This window comes from Monodelphis domestica, chromosome 2, assembly GCF_027887165.1.
Source record: "Monodelphis domestica isolate mMonDom1 chromosome 2, mMonDom1.pri, whole genome shotgun sequence".
Classification (NCBI taxonomy): Eukaryota; Metazoa; Chordata; class Mammalia; order Didelphimorphia; family Didelphidae; genus Monodelphis; species Monodelphis domestica.
The window spans coordinates 538,580,438-538,595,241 of NC_077228.1; the positions used below are offsets into that span (position 1 = coordinate 538,580,438).

Consider the following 14,804-nt stretch of genomic DNA (forward strand, 5'->3'; position numbering starts at 1 on the left):
AAGAGAAGGAGGGAGAGGAAGAGGATAGGGAAGTGATTAGTGCCAAATCACACTTATAAATCCCTTTTTGAGCCAGGAAGAAATAAAGAGAGCTTCTCACAAGGCTTATCCCTCTGGAGCAATCAGCCAGTCAGTCAACAAATGACCAAGCCATGACCCAAAGCTTTCTTTTCACATTCTAGATCTGCCATCTTCAAAATGAAGGAGAGGATGGGGGGATGCATAGGTTCTGCACCTGGGGTTCCTGGCTGCCTGGGAGGGCTCCAGTTCTGCAATAACTGCTGGACACAGAGACAGATGATCACATCCCATGGCACCTCAGTCCCAGAAGGCTCCTCCTGCTCTCCAGAGTCCTTGGTCCACCAGTGGCAGTAGGCCTGGCTCAGTAAATGTTCCACCTGGCACTGAAGCAGGGGGTAGCTGGCATGAGATCCGAAGAGGTGATAGACGTACTTGAGGATGGAGGAGCACGTGCACTGCCAATCTGGAACACAAAGCAAGCATGGCCAAGAGCAGTTCCCCATTGGAGGGTTGGCCCCCACATGTTGGATTTGTATGGTCTGAAGAGTAACCAGAGTCTGGGCCCCCACATGTTGGGAAGGAGACTATCGGGGGCTGTTGAGCAGTTCAGAGGGCAGGAGGGAGCCAGGCTGTAGTGGGATAGGATGGAACAGAACAGAGTGTAATTCTGTGCCTTCTAAAGAGCAGATTATCAGCACCCTGAAGGCAGAGGCTGCCTCCCTTTTGGGTCTGGAACACAGAAAGTCCTTAGTAGATGCTTAATGAGTATGTGATTGTTTCATTAGTGGATAAGGACATTGGCCTTGGAGTCAGGGAAACTCCTGCCTTGGACAGTTTTAACTGTGTGAACCTGGACAATCCAACTAGCTGCTTTCTGCCTCAGTTTCCTATATGTGCAATGGGAATCCCAATAGCTCCCAAAGTTGCTATGAAGATAAAATGATATGCTATTTGTCAAGAGCTTTTCCAACCTTAAAGCACTACAGAAAAGTTAACTGTTCATACACAACAGTCCAGAGCTGGAAGAAATCTTGAAGTTCTCTAATTTGACTTTACCAAGAAATTCTTTTATAACATACTTCATGACAGCTACAATAATGACAATAACAATAATGTACAATAATACCTAGCAATTACAGTGTGCTGGAAAGTGTCAAAGCCTTTTACATGGGTTCTCTCACTTCATTTTTACAACAACCCTATGAAATAAGTGATTTTATCATTCCCATTTTAAAGACAAGGAAACCAAGGCCGACAGAAGTTAAATGATGGTTACACAGCTAGAAAGGTTCCAGTTCTGGATTTGAATTCAGATCTTCCCATTCCCAAGTCTAGCATTCTGTCTACTGGACCACCTAGAGGTAACTCCATGGTAACTCTAAGACCTCAAATGAGGGGGTCACCCTTTACCCTGGAAGCAGCCTTTCCTAGTTTGGGCTAGCACTGATGGTCAGAATGTCATTCCTGCAATTGAGAAATCAGTGTCTACAAGACCCATCCACTGGCTCTTTTTCTGCCCTTGGAGGCAAGTCCAAAGTCCTATCTCTCTCTCTCAGTCCTTTGGGTGCTTGAGGCTGGCTCTCATGTGGCACAGTAAGTCATCTCTACTCCAGCTCAATCACTCCCAGTTAATTCAACTGCTTCTTGGATGATATCATTTCCAATTCCTTTCCCATCCTGACGCCACCTCTGAGAGCCTTCAGGCTTAAGGATGGAGATGAGGATGGAGAGGATAATAAGCTAAGGATGTGGAGCATTTTAAGGTTTGCAAAGAATTTCCCACATCCCACAGCAATGAGGTAAGTAGCATTATGAACTTCATCTAACAGATGAAGAACTGATACAGAGAGAGGTCAAAGAGTTTCCCAGAGCTATATAACTATCTAATAAGCAGCAGAGGTGGGATTTGAACTCAGATCTTTCTGACTCCACCGCTAGTCATCCGCTATGCCAATATCCATCCAAAATTATGGTGTCTAGTTCTGAACACAGTTCTCCAGCTATCCTTACAGCAGGACAGCTCTGAGTACCCTAAATGAAGAAGGATGTTGATCAGTTAGAGAGAGCGTGTCCACTGGAAGACATCCAGGATAATGAAGATTCTACTCTATGGGGCCCATTGAAAGGACAGGAGATACTGAGCCTAGAAAAGTAAAGACTTGGGGGACTGATCATAGTAGCTTTCTAGTAGTTGAAAAGCTGTCACATATAAGAAAAAAGCAAGGTCAGAACCATGAGTAATGGGCAGGAATAACAGAGCTTGATGGGAAAAAACAAACAAAATGCCAACAATGGAAGTAGTCCAAGAGCGGAATGGACTTCCTCACCCCCACCCCAAGAGCTGAGCATCATCGCTCCTTCACTGGACGTCCTCAGCCAATGCCGAGTGGTCGTTTTCCAGACATACATGGGGGGGGAGGGTTCTTTTTCAGAGATGGCTCCTGATCCCTCTTTTCATTCTAAAAATTCTGATGCCTTGACTGTGATTCTAAATGCAACCAAAGATCTCATGGTTCTTTTGCCTACCGTGTCCTACACTACTGACTCCTGGTTTTCAGTCCCTTGAACACAGCATGGATTTTTTTTTACATAAAATGTTTTCTAGTTTTGACTAGACCCCAATTCTGACCTTTGAAAGGAACCAGAAATCAGATTTTTATCACAATCAACTCTCAATTGCAGCTCCAGAGGGTCGATCATTCTTAGTCCTGAGTCTAATGGCACGGCCTCTCTTGATGGAACCAAACTAGAAAGGACTCAAAAGGCAGTGAATTGGATCAAATATTGTTGAACAAATTTAATATCTTTATCTGGGCTCAGAAAAAAGGAGAGAAGGGAACTGGCTTTCAGAGCTAGATCCCTTCCTGGAGTCGCTACCCAAAGGGCACCTTCCATCAAGCTTGGGATAGAGGTGAGCGCCACTCCATGAGGCAGGCATGGGAGACATTAGCATGAGGCCAAGTCTGGGACTGCAGGAATGCTGCTGCATGGAGAAGGAGATGGCAGGGGATAGAGAGAAAAGAGGGAGCCACTCTCACCAGAGTGGGTTGGGGATAGCAGTATGGTATAGTGTCTAGTTCTGAACACAGTTCTCCAGCTATCCTTACAGCAGGACAGCTCTGAGTATCCTAAATGAAGAAGGATGTTGATCAGTTAGAGAGAGCGTGTCCACTGGAGTGTGTCCTGGAAATGCAGGCAGAGGACCTTTTGGCCCTGTGATCTACTACCTAAGGAACACTAGACAAGTTACTTCATATTCTAAGGCCTTTGTTTTCCAAACTGCAAAATTAATAAAGGGGCTGTATTAGAGGGCCTCTCAGGTCACTTAAAACTCTAGATTCGTGATCCTATAATAGTTTCCCATTTTAACTAATTATCCTAACTAATTAGGTGAAAAGCTATCTTTTTCCAAACTATCAAAGGGTGAAAAATGGAGAGAACGCCGTCTAAATTCAGCACCCTGGGGGCGGTGTCTGATTGCACCATCCTAGTTACTCTCTATATTGGTTCACATTCATTGTCACCAGCTCCTGCTAGATTAGACTCACAACTAGTATCTTACCAGGGACCACTAAGAAGTACGGACGAGCCCATAAAAATGTAGGCCGGACAAAACCACTACCATCTGGCAGTGAAGCCCTCTCTCCCCAGCTTGGCAGGCTTTTGAAGTTTGGGGCTATTCACCAAGAAGTTAGAAACAGGAACTACTTACTGGTCTTCTGGGGCAAGACTATTGGGGGGAGCTGGAGGGATAGAGTGATGGTCCTGAGCCACTCCAGGTATTCGGGCATGCTCCCCTGAGGTTGAAGGCATCTTGGGTCGTTTAACTGGAAAAACTCTGGGGCTAGCCCCGATGGGCCACACAGCTGCTTGGCAGACATGACCCCTGCAAGGAACTGAATCACACTGTTGTACAATTCCAGGATCAAAGCCGGTTCCTGGGAGGGCAAGCCAGCCAGCTGCCTGTCCTTCTGGTCCCTGGAAAGCCTCTCTCTAAATTCACAGTTGATGCCCTTCTCGATGAAGTGAGTGAAGGTTTCACAGCAGAGTTCAGCCACTGGTGGTGAGTAGCAAACCAGCCATCTCACTGCCTCCTGTACCTGGAGGGACAAACACCAAGAGTGGGAAAGTCCAGTTAGCTTTGAGGGCGCCCCAGAGAATCAGAGAGCCAGAAGGGAGCTCAGAGGTCATCTGCACTGGAGCAAGAACCACCCTCTCTTCTCTACTTAGCCAATGCTCATTGAGCCCTTACGGTCTCTCGTATGGAGAAGACACTACCTCGAAGAAGCTCATTTTACTGTGGAATAGCAAAAATGTTCCTGACACACAGGCAGAGGAGTGCACAGATCTCTGGGCTTGAAGTCAGGAAGACCTGAGTAAAAAATTTAAAAATTAAATAAAAACAAAAATAAAGTAAAAAGGGAAAAAACCTTTCCTCTCTACCACTGTTCTCCCTCACTTAGTTCTTCAGTCTGGGACCATGTAGAACAAATCTAATTCCCTCTTCAATAAAAGTCTTTCAAATACGGAAAAGCTCTCATCTCTTCCTCCTCACCTCCTCGGCCCTCTTCTCTTGCCTACAAGTGGGCTTCTGACTTCACAGATTGGAGATTGTCAGACATGTGTGCTTAGTACCAAATCTTTGGGGTGGGGGCTATGAGCTAAGAAAGAAAGAGTAAGAAGGGCCATCCCCGGGCTCTTCAGGGCATGCAAGCTTCCTTGTGACAAAGGTTACAACAGTCTGGGATTCTTTTCTATTGACCTTATTAGTTTTTGTTCATAGGTATTCAGAACCCAAGTGGCCATGGAATGCAGCCACAGGTCATCTCAGTTTACCTGGTTAGACCCTTCCAAGTCTTGAATGTAGCAGGGAATCCTGAAAATGGAGAAGTAGGAAATGACCCGACTGGTAATCAAGTCTCTGAGTCTCAGACCTTCAAGAGAAACAGATGGCCAGGGAGCATTAGTTTCTGGCCTGCTCCACTCAGATGCCCAGATGCCTCAAGGATTCATGACAACATTGGTGGGGTACATACTTCTACCCAAGGCTGAAGACCACAACCCACCCACTTAGCCATCCATATCTTTCAGTCCTAGAGAACAGACTGAGGCTTGGAGAAGGTCAAAGAGCTGCTGTTGCCCAGAGCTCCTACAGTTGGCATGGGTCAGGACTGAAGCCTAAAGCTCCTTGGATCCCATACTAGTACTATCTATAGCTAACTCTCCCCTCCCCTAGGTGCTGTTCTTTTTGCCTGGATTTCTGGTCACTGGTGTCAGGAACGCCAGGGATGGTTGCTTCCATCTGTGCACATTGGTACCTCAGCTGGGACTTGCTATCTTACAGAGCGGAATAGAGACCCTGAGAGGTTAAGTCAATTGATCAGGGTCCTGTATACAGCCAGTCTATGGCAGAAGGGGAATATGAACCCAAAGTCTTCCTGTTTTCAAACCCAGAACTAACCTCCACACCACAGCTCTTTTCTAGACATTATGTGGAAGGGAAGAGGAGGAAGAGGAAGGTGGAAGAAAAAAGGGAAAGGGAAAAGGACAGAGAATGGGAGAGGGAGTGGGTGGGAGAGAGAGAGAGGAGGAGGAGGAGTTGAACTAAGAGAAGAGAATAGAAGAAGAGAAAGCTTCTGTTTCATCTGCCAGTCCCATAGATCAAATTCAACACCACTTTGCAGTAAATCTACCCGTTACTCAAAGTGACACACCAGCCTTGGCTTCCTCTTCCCCAAGGGTCTCCCTGTCAGTAGGGACAAGAATCACCAAAGGCACCAAGGGTTGGGATGGTTTTGCCCTCAGCAGTTGGGACAATCGCAGGCGGGCCAAATGCCAGTAACCGTCTTGGCCAATTCCTCTTCTCCTTGTTGGCAAGAGGAGTATGAGACCACTGAGGGCCAAGAGACTGCCCTGGGTCTGAGCCTTGTGAAGCTGTTCCTTGGTACAGACTCCATGCATAACCTAGGCAAGAGTAAGGGATGGAAGGAAAGGTTAGGTCCATTATATGGGATAAGAGACTGCCTCAAGACATCAATAAGCTCCATTGGTGTTGGGGTGAGAATGACTTTCACCACTGGAGAACAGCATCCCTCTTATCTAATTAATCAGACATTTACTAGGTGCTACTATGTGCTTCCAGAAAACCCGATGGTGAACTTCAAGCTGAGCTAGGCTGCCTTCCAGAAAAGACAAACACGGGCCATTATTGGGTTTCCACTCAAAGCTTCCCTAGCTAGGTAGAGACTACCAAAGCCTGCATTTCACTGGCAACAACTTAGAGAACCCAGGAGCACTGCCAAACCATGGCACTGGCCAGGTCAGTTGAAGACATCCAGCCTAGCCTTGTCTACAATTCTAAACTTAAAGGCTCCAAGTACACAATAGGAAACTGATTCCTCCAGAAGGGTGCCTGCCCATGATGGGAAGGGAGGACTGGGTAAGAAGAGGGCACAAAAAGGGCTATAGGAAAGCCATTACTGTTAAATTAAAGTATAAAATCTTTGGGACAAATATATGCATTTATATGTACATGTATATATATTAACATGTATACATATGCATGTGTGCACATAAATAAACTATTTGCCATGTAATGTGAAGATATATATAAATTTAAATTGGCTTATAATGTTAAATTCAAGCAACATTTTAAAAAATCAATAGTCTTTTTGAATAATTTTAAGAACTCCTCTCTTTCCCTGTCTCTCTCACACACACATCATTTATTTAATAAATTAGTTTTATGAAACTTGGTCTGTTGGGGCCTCTTCAATCTCTGATCCCAAGTGCTGGAACGGCTGATAAAGTCTAGCAAATACTGATGTTTTCCCCAAGATCTTTTGACCTCCTTCCATTAATAGGAAAGATAGTGTATGTAGAGTCGACCCCCAAATCAGAAAGATTTTCATTCAAGTCCTGCCTCTCATACATGCTGGTTGTGTAATGTGGGTCGTCTTAACTTTTCAGAACCTGAGGCAGATCTCCAAAATGGCAGAGGTTCCTACCTGCATTGAAAGAAGGACTACCCTCACTTGGGAGTTACCTTTAAAAATTAAATCAAAACTCTACTCCCTGTGCTTTGCCCCTCTCCACCATCATCATGGCATGGAAATGATCCTGGGTTTAAGAAGATATTGCCAGTGGAGCATAAGCCCTGATAAGTCCCATAAATCTGGGCAGACTTTTTACATAGGCATTGAGAGGGACAGTTTATCATCTGAGGACAAAGCTACTTAAGTTGGAGAGCAATCTCTCCCCAAGTTGGCCTTGAAACAATGACCTTTTTAGCCTACAGCTCATCTAAGTTGCATCATGATTTGCATGGGAAGATAAAAAAACAATGCTAATTTTTTTTTGTCTTTTAATCCTTTCCTTTCATTAATGCTCTTTTTCTTGAGCTAGAGGATGCTAGAGGGAGTAAGCAGCTATGAGAAGCACTAATTCGGACTGATGGAACTGGAAAAGTACAAAAAGGGATGAAGGTCTTAGTGACTGACTGATTTCCTTGAGAGCCTCAGACACACAGAATGTTGAAACTGAAAGAGACTCCAGATATCGTCTGGTCCAAAACATTTGCTTTGAAATTGAGCAGACTGGTTCTCAGGCAAAGATAAAGCAAAAATAGATCTGATTAAAAGAGATAAGGAAGGTAATTACATAAAAGACAGTATAGTCAATGAAGACATATCAGTACTTAACATATATGCAACAAATGGTATAGCATACAGATTTTTAGAGAAGAAACTAAAGGAACTTAAGGAGGAAATAGATAGTAAAACTATACTAGAGGGGGACCACAACCTTCTCCCTATCAGAACTAGATAAATCTAACCCAAAAGTGAATGAGAGAAGTAAGAGAAATGAATGAAATTTAAGAAGAAAAGAGAAAATTGAATAGGAATAAAAAGGAAAATACCTTCTTTTCAGCAGCACATGGTACATATACAAAGATTGACCATATGCTGGGCCATAAAAACTTCACAACCAAAAGCAGAAAAGCAGAAATAATAAATGCAATTTTTTTCGAATCATAATACAATAAAAAAGAAATCAATAAGTGTTCATGGAGAGGCAAATTTAAAAATGAATTGGAAACTAAATAATCTAATTCTTCAAAACTAGTGGATCAAAGAACAAATCATAAAAATAATCACTGATTTCATCGAGAATAATGACAACAAGGAGACAACACATTAAATTTGTGGGATACAGTCAAAGTAATACTTAGGAGAAAATGCATATCCCTGAGTGACTATATCAATAAAATAGAGGAAAAGGTCAATGAATTGGGCATGCAACTAAAAAAAGACTAGAAAAAGAGCAAATTAAAAATCCCTAGTTAAAGACTAAGTTGGAAATCCTAAAAATCAAAGGATAAATTAATAAAATTTAAATTAAAAGAACTTTTAAACTAATAAATAAGACTAAGTGTTGGTTCTATGGGGAAAAAACATAAAATGGATAGAGTATTTGGTTAATTTGATTCAATTAAAAAAAGAAAGAACAGAATAAAATTACCAGTATCAAAAATGAAAAGGATGATTTCACCTCTTATGAAGAGGAAATTAAAGCAATTATTAGGAGCTATTTTGCTCATTTATGACAATAATCTGGTAATCTAGGTGAAATGAATAGATATTTACAAAAATATAAATTGCCTAGGTTAACAAAAAAGGAAATAGAATACTTAAATAATTTCATTCCAGAAAAAGAAATGGAAAAAGTCAGCAATGAACTCTCCAAGAAAAAATCCCCAGGGTCAAATGGATTCACAAGTGAATTCTATCAATCATTTAAAGAGAAATGAATCCCAATATTATAAAAAACTATTTCACAAAATAAGCAAAGAAGGAGTCCTACCAAATTCTTCTTATAACACAAGTATGGTACTGATACCTAAGGCAGGAAGACCAAAAACAGAAAAAGGAAATTATAGACCAATATCCTTAATGAATATAGATGCAAAAATCTTAAATAAAATTATTAGCAAAGAGACTACAACAATCTATCACAAGGCTTATTCACTATGACCATTTATGACCTGAGATTTATACTGAGAATGCAAAGTTGAATTAACATTAGGAAAATCATCTACATAATTGGTCATATCAATAACCAACCAATCACATGATTATCTCAATAGATTCAGAAAAGGCCTTGGACAAAAAAAAAATACCCATTCCTATTCAAAACATTAGAAAGCATAAGAATGAAAGGGATTTTCCTTAAAATAACAAATAATACTCATTTAAAACCATAAGCAAGTGTCATCCACAATGGGGATAAATAAGAAGCCTTCCAAATAAGATCAGGAGTGAAGCAAGAATATCCATTATTAGAGAAGAAAAAAGAAATTGAAGGAATTAAAGTACGCAATAAGGAAACTAAACTATCCCTCTTTGTAAATGATATGGTGGTATACTTAGAAAATCCTAGAAAATCAACTAAAAAACTAGTTGAAATAATTAACAACTTGAGCAAAGTTGCAGGATACAACAAAATAAACCCACCTAAATCATCAGCATTTCTATATATTACCAACCAAGTCCTGCAGCAAGAGTTAGAAAGAGAAACTCCATTTAATATCACTTTATTTGCCAAGATAAATATAGGAATTATATGAACACAATTACAAAACACTTTTCACACAGATAAAACTAGATCTAAACAATTAGAAAAAAATTAATGGCTCATGGGTAGGCTGAACTAATATGATAAAAATAACAATTCTACCTTAATTTACTTTTCAGTGCCATATCTATTAAACTATCAAAAAACTAGTTCATAGAACTAGAAAAAAAATAAAATTCATCTGGAAGAACAAAAGGTCAAGAATATCAAGGGAACTAATAAAAAAAATGTGATGGATGATGGCCTAGCAATACCAGTTCTTAAACTACACTATAAAGCAGTGATCATCAAAACAATCTAATACTGGTTATGAAATAGAAGGGTGGCTCAATGGAATAAACTAGGGGTAAATGATCTCAGCAAGTTAGTGTCCAATAAACCCAAAGATTCTAAATTTTTCAAATAAGAACTCACTGTTTGACAAAAACTGCTAGGAAAATTGAAAAACAGTATAGGAAAAATTAGGTTTAGATCAATATCTCATTCCCTGTCCCAGTGTTGGTGAACCCATGGCACACGTGTCTCTGCTTGCTGGAGGGCACTGCTTCATTCTCCCCTCTACAGCACCTGAGGGTATTTTTCACATGCTCCGCTCCTCTGCCAGTAGCTCAATTCAAGCACTTCCTCTCTAACCGGTCTGGAGTAATGTAGGGGGCTAAGAGGTTGCTTGAGGGTGCAGTTTGGACACCAGATCTTTAAAAGGTTCACCAATACTGCCTTATACCATGATAAAAGATAAAATGGGCATATAATTTAAACATAGAGTGATATTATAAATAAATTAGGGGAACATAGAATAGTTTACCTGTCAGATCTATAGAGAAGGGAAGAATTCATGACCAAACAAGAGATGGAGAACATTACAAGATGTAAAAGAAATAATTTTGATTATATTAAAAAGTTACAAAGTTAAAAATTAAGAAGTAAACAAAATCAATGCAACCAAGATTAGAAGGGAAACAAAAAATGGGAGAAAATTATAACAAATTTCTCTGACAAAGGTCTAATTTCTCAAATATATAAAAGCTAAGTCAAATTCATAAGAATCCTAGTCATTCCTCAATTGATAAATTATCAAAGGATATGAATATGCAGTTTTCAGATGATGAAATCAATGCTATCAAAAATCATATGAAAAAATGTTTTAAATTGCTCTTGATTAGAGAAATGCAAATTAAAACAGCTCTGAGGTACCACCTCACACCTAGCAGATTGACCGAAAAGACAGTGAAGGAAAATAATATTGGAAGAAATGTAGACAAATTAGGACATTAATGCATTGCTGGTGGAGTTGTGAATTGATCTAACCATTATGGAAGGGCAATTTGGAATTATGCCCAAAGGGCTATAAAATAATGCATTTGCAATGCATTGCATTGCAATACCACTACTATGTCTATATCCCAAAGAGATTTTTTTTAATGGAAAAGGATTTTTTGTACAAAAATATTTTTAGGTGCACTTTTTGTGGTGGCAAAGAATTGGAAACTGAAAGGATGTCCCTTAGTTGAAGAATAGCTGAATAAAATGTGGTGTGTGATGGTGATGGAATACTATTGTGTCATAAGGAATGATGAACAGGATGATTTCAGAAAGAACTGGAAAGACCTATGTGAACTGATGCAGAATGAAAAAAGAAGAACCAAGAGAACATTATACACAGTAACTGAAACATTATGGAATAGATTTTGCTACTAAGAGCAATATGATGATCCAGGACAATTCTGAGAGGCTTATGAAAAGAATGCTATTCACTTCCTGAGAAAGAACTGTTGAAGTAGAAATACAGATGAGAACGTGATTTATTTGAGTACATGAACTGGGGTTTTGGATTTGTAAGATTATTCACTTACAACAGTGAATAATATGGAAATAAGTTTTGTGTGATAATACATGTATAACCCAGATTGAAAAACAAATTGAGGACATGACAGTTGTCAGAGAGGTTCATTCAGGAATCAGACAGTGGCGCTGGGCTTTGAACCCAAGACCTGAGACTCCAAACACAGCCATCCCAATGCCACATGGTTCATTTGGAGGCAATGTGGTGCAAGGAGATGAGTGTTGGATACAGGATCAGAAGACTTGGTTGAAATTTTCCCAACTCTTCCTTCCCCTATTCCTGGTCTGTTTTCTCTCAAAACAAAGGGATTAGACAATTGAGTCATTAAGGTCCTTCTCAGTTTCTAGTGGAAGAGCTATGAGTCAAACCAAGTCTTCTGGTTCCTGTCCTTCATGTCCTTCCCATCATGCCACACTTCTTGAACTATCCTGTTCCCTAGATTGTGCTTTCAATGCCTTTTTGCCCCCAGCAAGGGAGGGTAACTTCCCTACCTTAACGCAGATGTTAATATCCACAGCCAGATTCCATTTCTGCCTTTGGGATTTCAGGGTGCATAGAGTCTCCACTTTGTCATTAGACCAGCTCGCTCCATTCTGTGGAGGATCTTTGATTCCCATGAATTTGACTTTTAACCAATCCATTAACACTCTATTGGAAAAAGCACTAGGAGCAGTTAGTTTGTTGGCCAATGTCCATGTTCAACCTTTAGAACTCTGCCCCTAGAATTGTAGAGATAAGTTCCTGGAAATATTGGACTGGAAACTTTAAATCTGTAAAGTTGGAGACTACAGCCCAAGACTTGACAATCTACTTTCAAAAGGGGCAGTGTGACTAGGAGAAAGAAAGAACACTGAATTTGGAGCTAGAAGTCCTGAGTTCAAATTTTGGCTCTGAGACTTACCTCTGTTATGACCATAAATCATTTAACTTCCCTACTCCTCAGTTTACCCACCAGTAGAATGAGAGGGTTAGATTTAATGACCTCTGAGATCTCTTTAAAGAGTCTGAACAACCCTGAGCTTCAGTCTATCCATCTGTACAATAAGGGGTTTGGATTAGTTTCTAGTCCCTCCCAGCTCTTATTAATTCTGTATCTGGAAAAGACTTAGACTACACATAAAGCTGTTCAGGAAGCAAGGAGCTATGTTCATTAAACACTGACTGCATTTGTAAAATAAAAGCAACAAGCTACTTCTTGAGTGGATGAACATTTGCAAAGGCTATTCCCTACAGCAGTCCTGAGAAGTGCTAAAGCCAAGCATCCTTATGCTCATTTTTCAGGTGAGGGAACTCACCTGAACCCCAGTAAAGCAGAGTCACATTCCAAGTTCACATGGCTAGCAATGGTCAGAGACAGGATTTGAACCACAGTGTCTCAGTCAATATTCATCTATTAAGAGGCTACTTCAAGTATTCAGCATGGTACAAGGCACTGAGGCTATGAAGCCAGAACCTAAGCCCTGTCCTCAGGGAGATTCTACTCCTTCCTTCATGGTGCCACATCCCACAAAGTTTTCTCCGATACCCCACTCTCTAAAAGGGCACATACATGAAGAAAGGTAGACCAGGGATCCAAGGGGGGAGTTCTCTAAAATGGAGAATGGTAGAGTAGTGACCAGGATGTAGAATACCTAAGCTCAAGGGCATAGACAAATCCTAAATGTCTTTGAGAGGTGAGGTCAAGTCTAACTCACCTTGTTGGACTACGGGCAAAGCAAGTGTCATAGCCTGGCAGGATCAATAGCACCTTCCAGAAGAGCTTCTGCTTGGGCACTAGATGGCATTCCATCACCAAGGAGGGCAAATCTAAAGGGGCCCAAGCAGCTATGCTGGCAAAAGACAAAAATAAAATATAAGGAGCAAGCAATATCCTGGGAATCCCATTTTTGAATTCCACTTGAATTGTCCCAATTTTTCAAACAAATAGAGCAATACTTGTGTTTCTGGACAAATTCCCCAGTGACGATAGGAAGTCACATGCTAAATGTATCCTATATTTTAAAAGAAAAGCAAATAGGACTTAATTGAGATCCATCATTTCATAGACAATGCTCCTTTTCTGTTATATGCATATGCAAATGGCCATCTTGTAAATCTTTAATTCAGGATTCTTAAAAATAAAGATTTTTAAAAATATTTAGAGCATCATAGATTTAGAGCTGGAAAGGATAGTAGACTAGGTCATTGATTCTAACTCCCTTATTTTACAGGTGAGGAAACTGAGGTACAAGGAATTAAATGATTTGCCCGCGTTCAACCAGCTAAAACATATTTGAACCTGCTTATGAGTTCAGCACTCCCCTCAATGTTATCTCAGGCATCATTAGACAAGGCCCCAATTACCATATTGACTCCTGGAGTTCCCATGGCAAAATCTCCTTCCTTGACCTTGACAACCTGAAATACAGATGCAGCACTGAATTGTGGTATTAATTATGCAATTCTCCCCATAATTCAATTCAATACGCCTTCCTGCCTTCGGGTTTTTGTCAAATATACAAAGTACTGGCACAGAATATCATAGGATCAGATTTAGGACTGGAAATGAACTTAAGATCATTGAGTCAAACCCACAGAAGCTAGATGACTTCTCCAAGGTCATACTGGTAGCAGGTAGAAGAGCCAAGGTTTAAAACCAGGTCTTTGGAATCCATTCTTACTGTGTTGTTCTACCTCTTGTCAGTTTCTATTTTAAAAAAGCCCTTCCTTACCTTCCATCTTGGAATCAATACAAGTACCAGTATCAAGGAAGAAGAGCAATAAGGGCTAGACAATGGGGGTGATGTGACTTGTTCAAGGTCACATAGCTAGGAAATTTCCAAGGTCGGATTTGAAGTCAGGACCTCCTGTCTCTGAGCCTGACTCACAGTCTGCTGAGCCATCTAGCTGCCCCATGATTTTTTTTTAGGTAGGATCCTGAAAGCAAAGCTCATAGAATCAGAGATATGGATCATCTGGTGACTCACCTCATCCATCGCTGGCTCACTTCCATTTGGGTACCTTCATTGTTCAGACCATTCCCTGGGCCTACCACATCTGCATGGGTCAGCTCCTCTGTCACATTCACCAACTCACTATAAGAAATGGAGGCACAGGAGGAGCTGTGACCCTGTGTAAGTCATCTACCTTCATTGTCTAGCAGTACACAGTTCTAAGATTTGATTCTAAGATGGAAGATAGGGGTCTTTGAAAAAAAAGAAATGAAAGTGGGCTGGCTAGTCATTCAAAGAGTGACCCTTAGCATGAACTTGTCATGGAATCAAGAATACCATCCCCAGACGACAGTTGGGTAGCTCAGTGGATTGAG

General features: G+C 40.8%; 1 protein-coding gene across 7 annotated transcripts in view; it reads right to left on the reverse strand.

Moving 5' to 3' along the window:
• The window catches only part of LOC103094251 (germinal-center associated nuclear protein-like), a 59,439-nt gene that overhangs the window by 15,389 nt on the left and 29,246 nt on the right, over positions 1-14,804 (reverse strand). For 5 of the 7 annotated variants that reach the window (XR_008916900.1, XR_008916898.1, XR_008916899.1 and 2 more), the window contains 8 exons: positions 14,464-14,571; positions 13,841-13,894; positions 13,192-13,326; positions 11,989-12,145; positions 5,736-5,985; positions 4,858-4,955; positions 3,734-4,121; positions 236-484 (listed from right to left, as the gene is read on the reverse strand). Coding sequence is in view for 1 of the 7 variants with exons in the window: in XM_056820100.1 (XP_056676078.1) it covers positions 4,106-4,121; positions 4,858-4,897; positions 5,736-5,985; positions 11,989-12,145; positions 13,192-13,326; positions 13,841-13,894; positions 14,464-14,571 (760 nt within the window). In the remaining 6 variants the exon portion in view is untranslated. Of the gene's footprint in view, positions 1-235; positions 485-3,733; positions 4,122-4,857; positions 4,956-5,735; positions 5,986-11,988; positions 12,146-13,191; positions 13,327-13,840; positions 13,895-14,463; positions 14,572-14,804 lie in introns of those variants that run through there. The other 2 variants (XM_056820100.1, XR_008916902.1) reach the window with 2 other exon arrangements.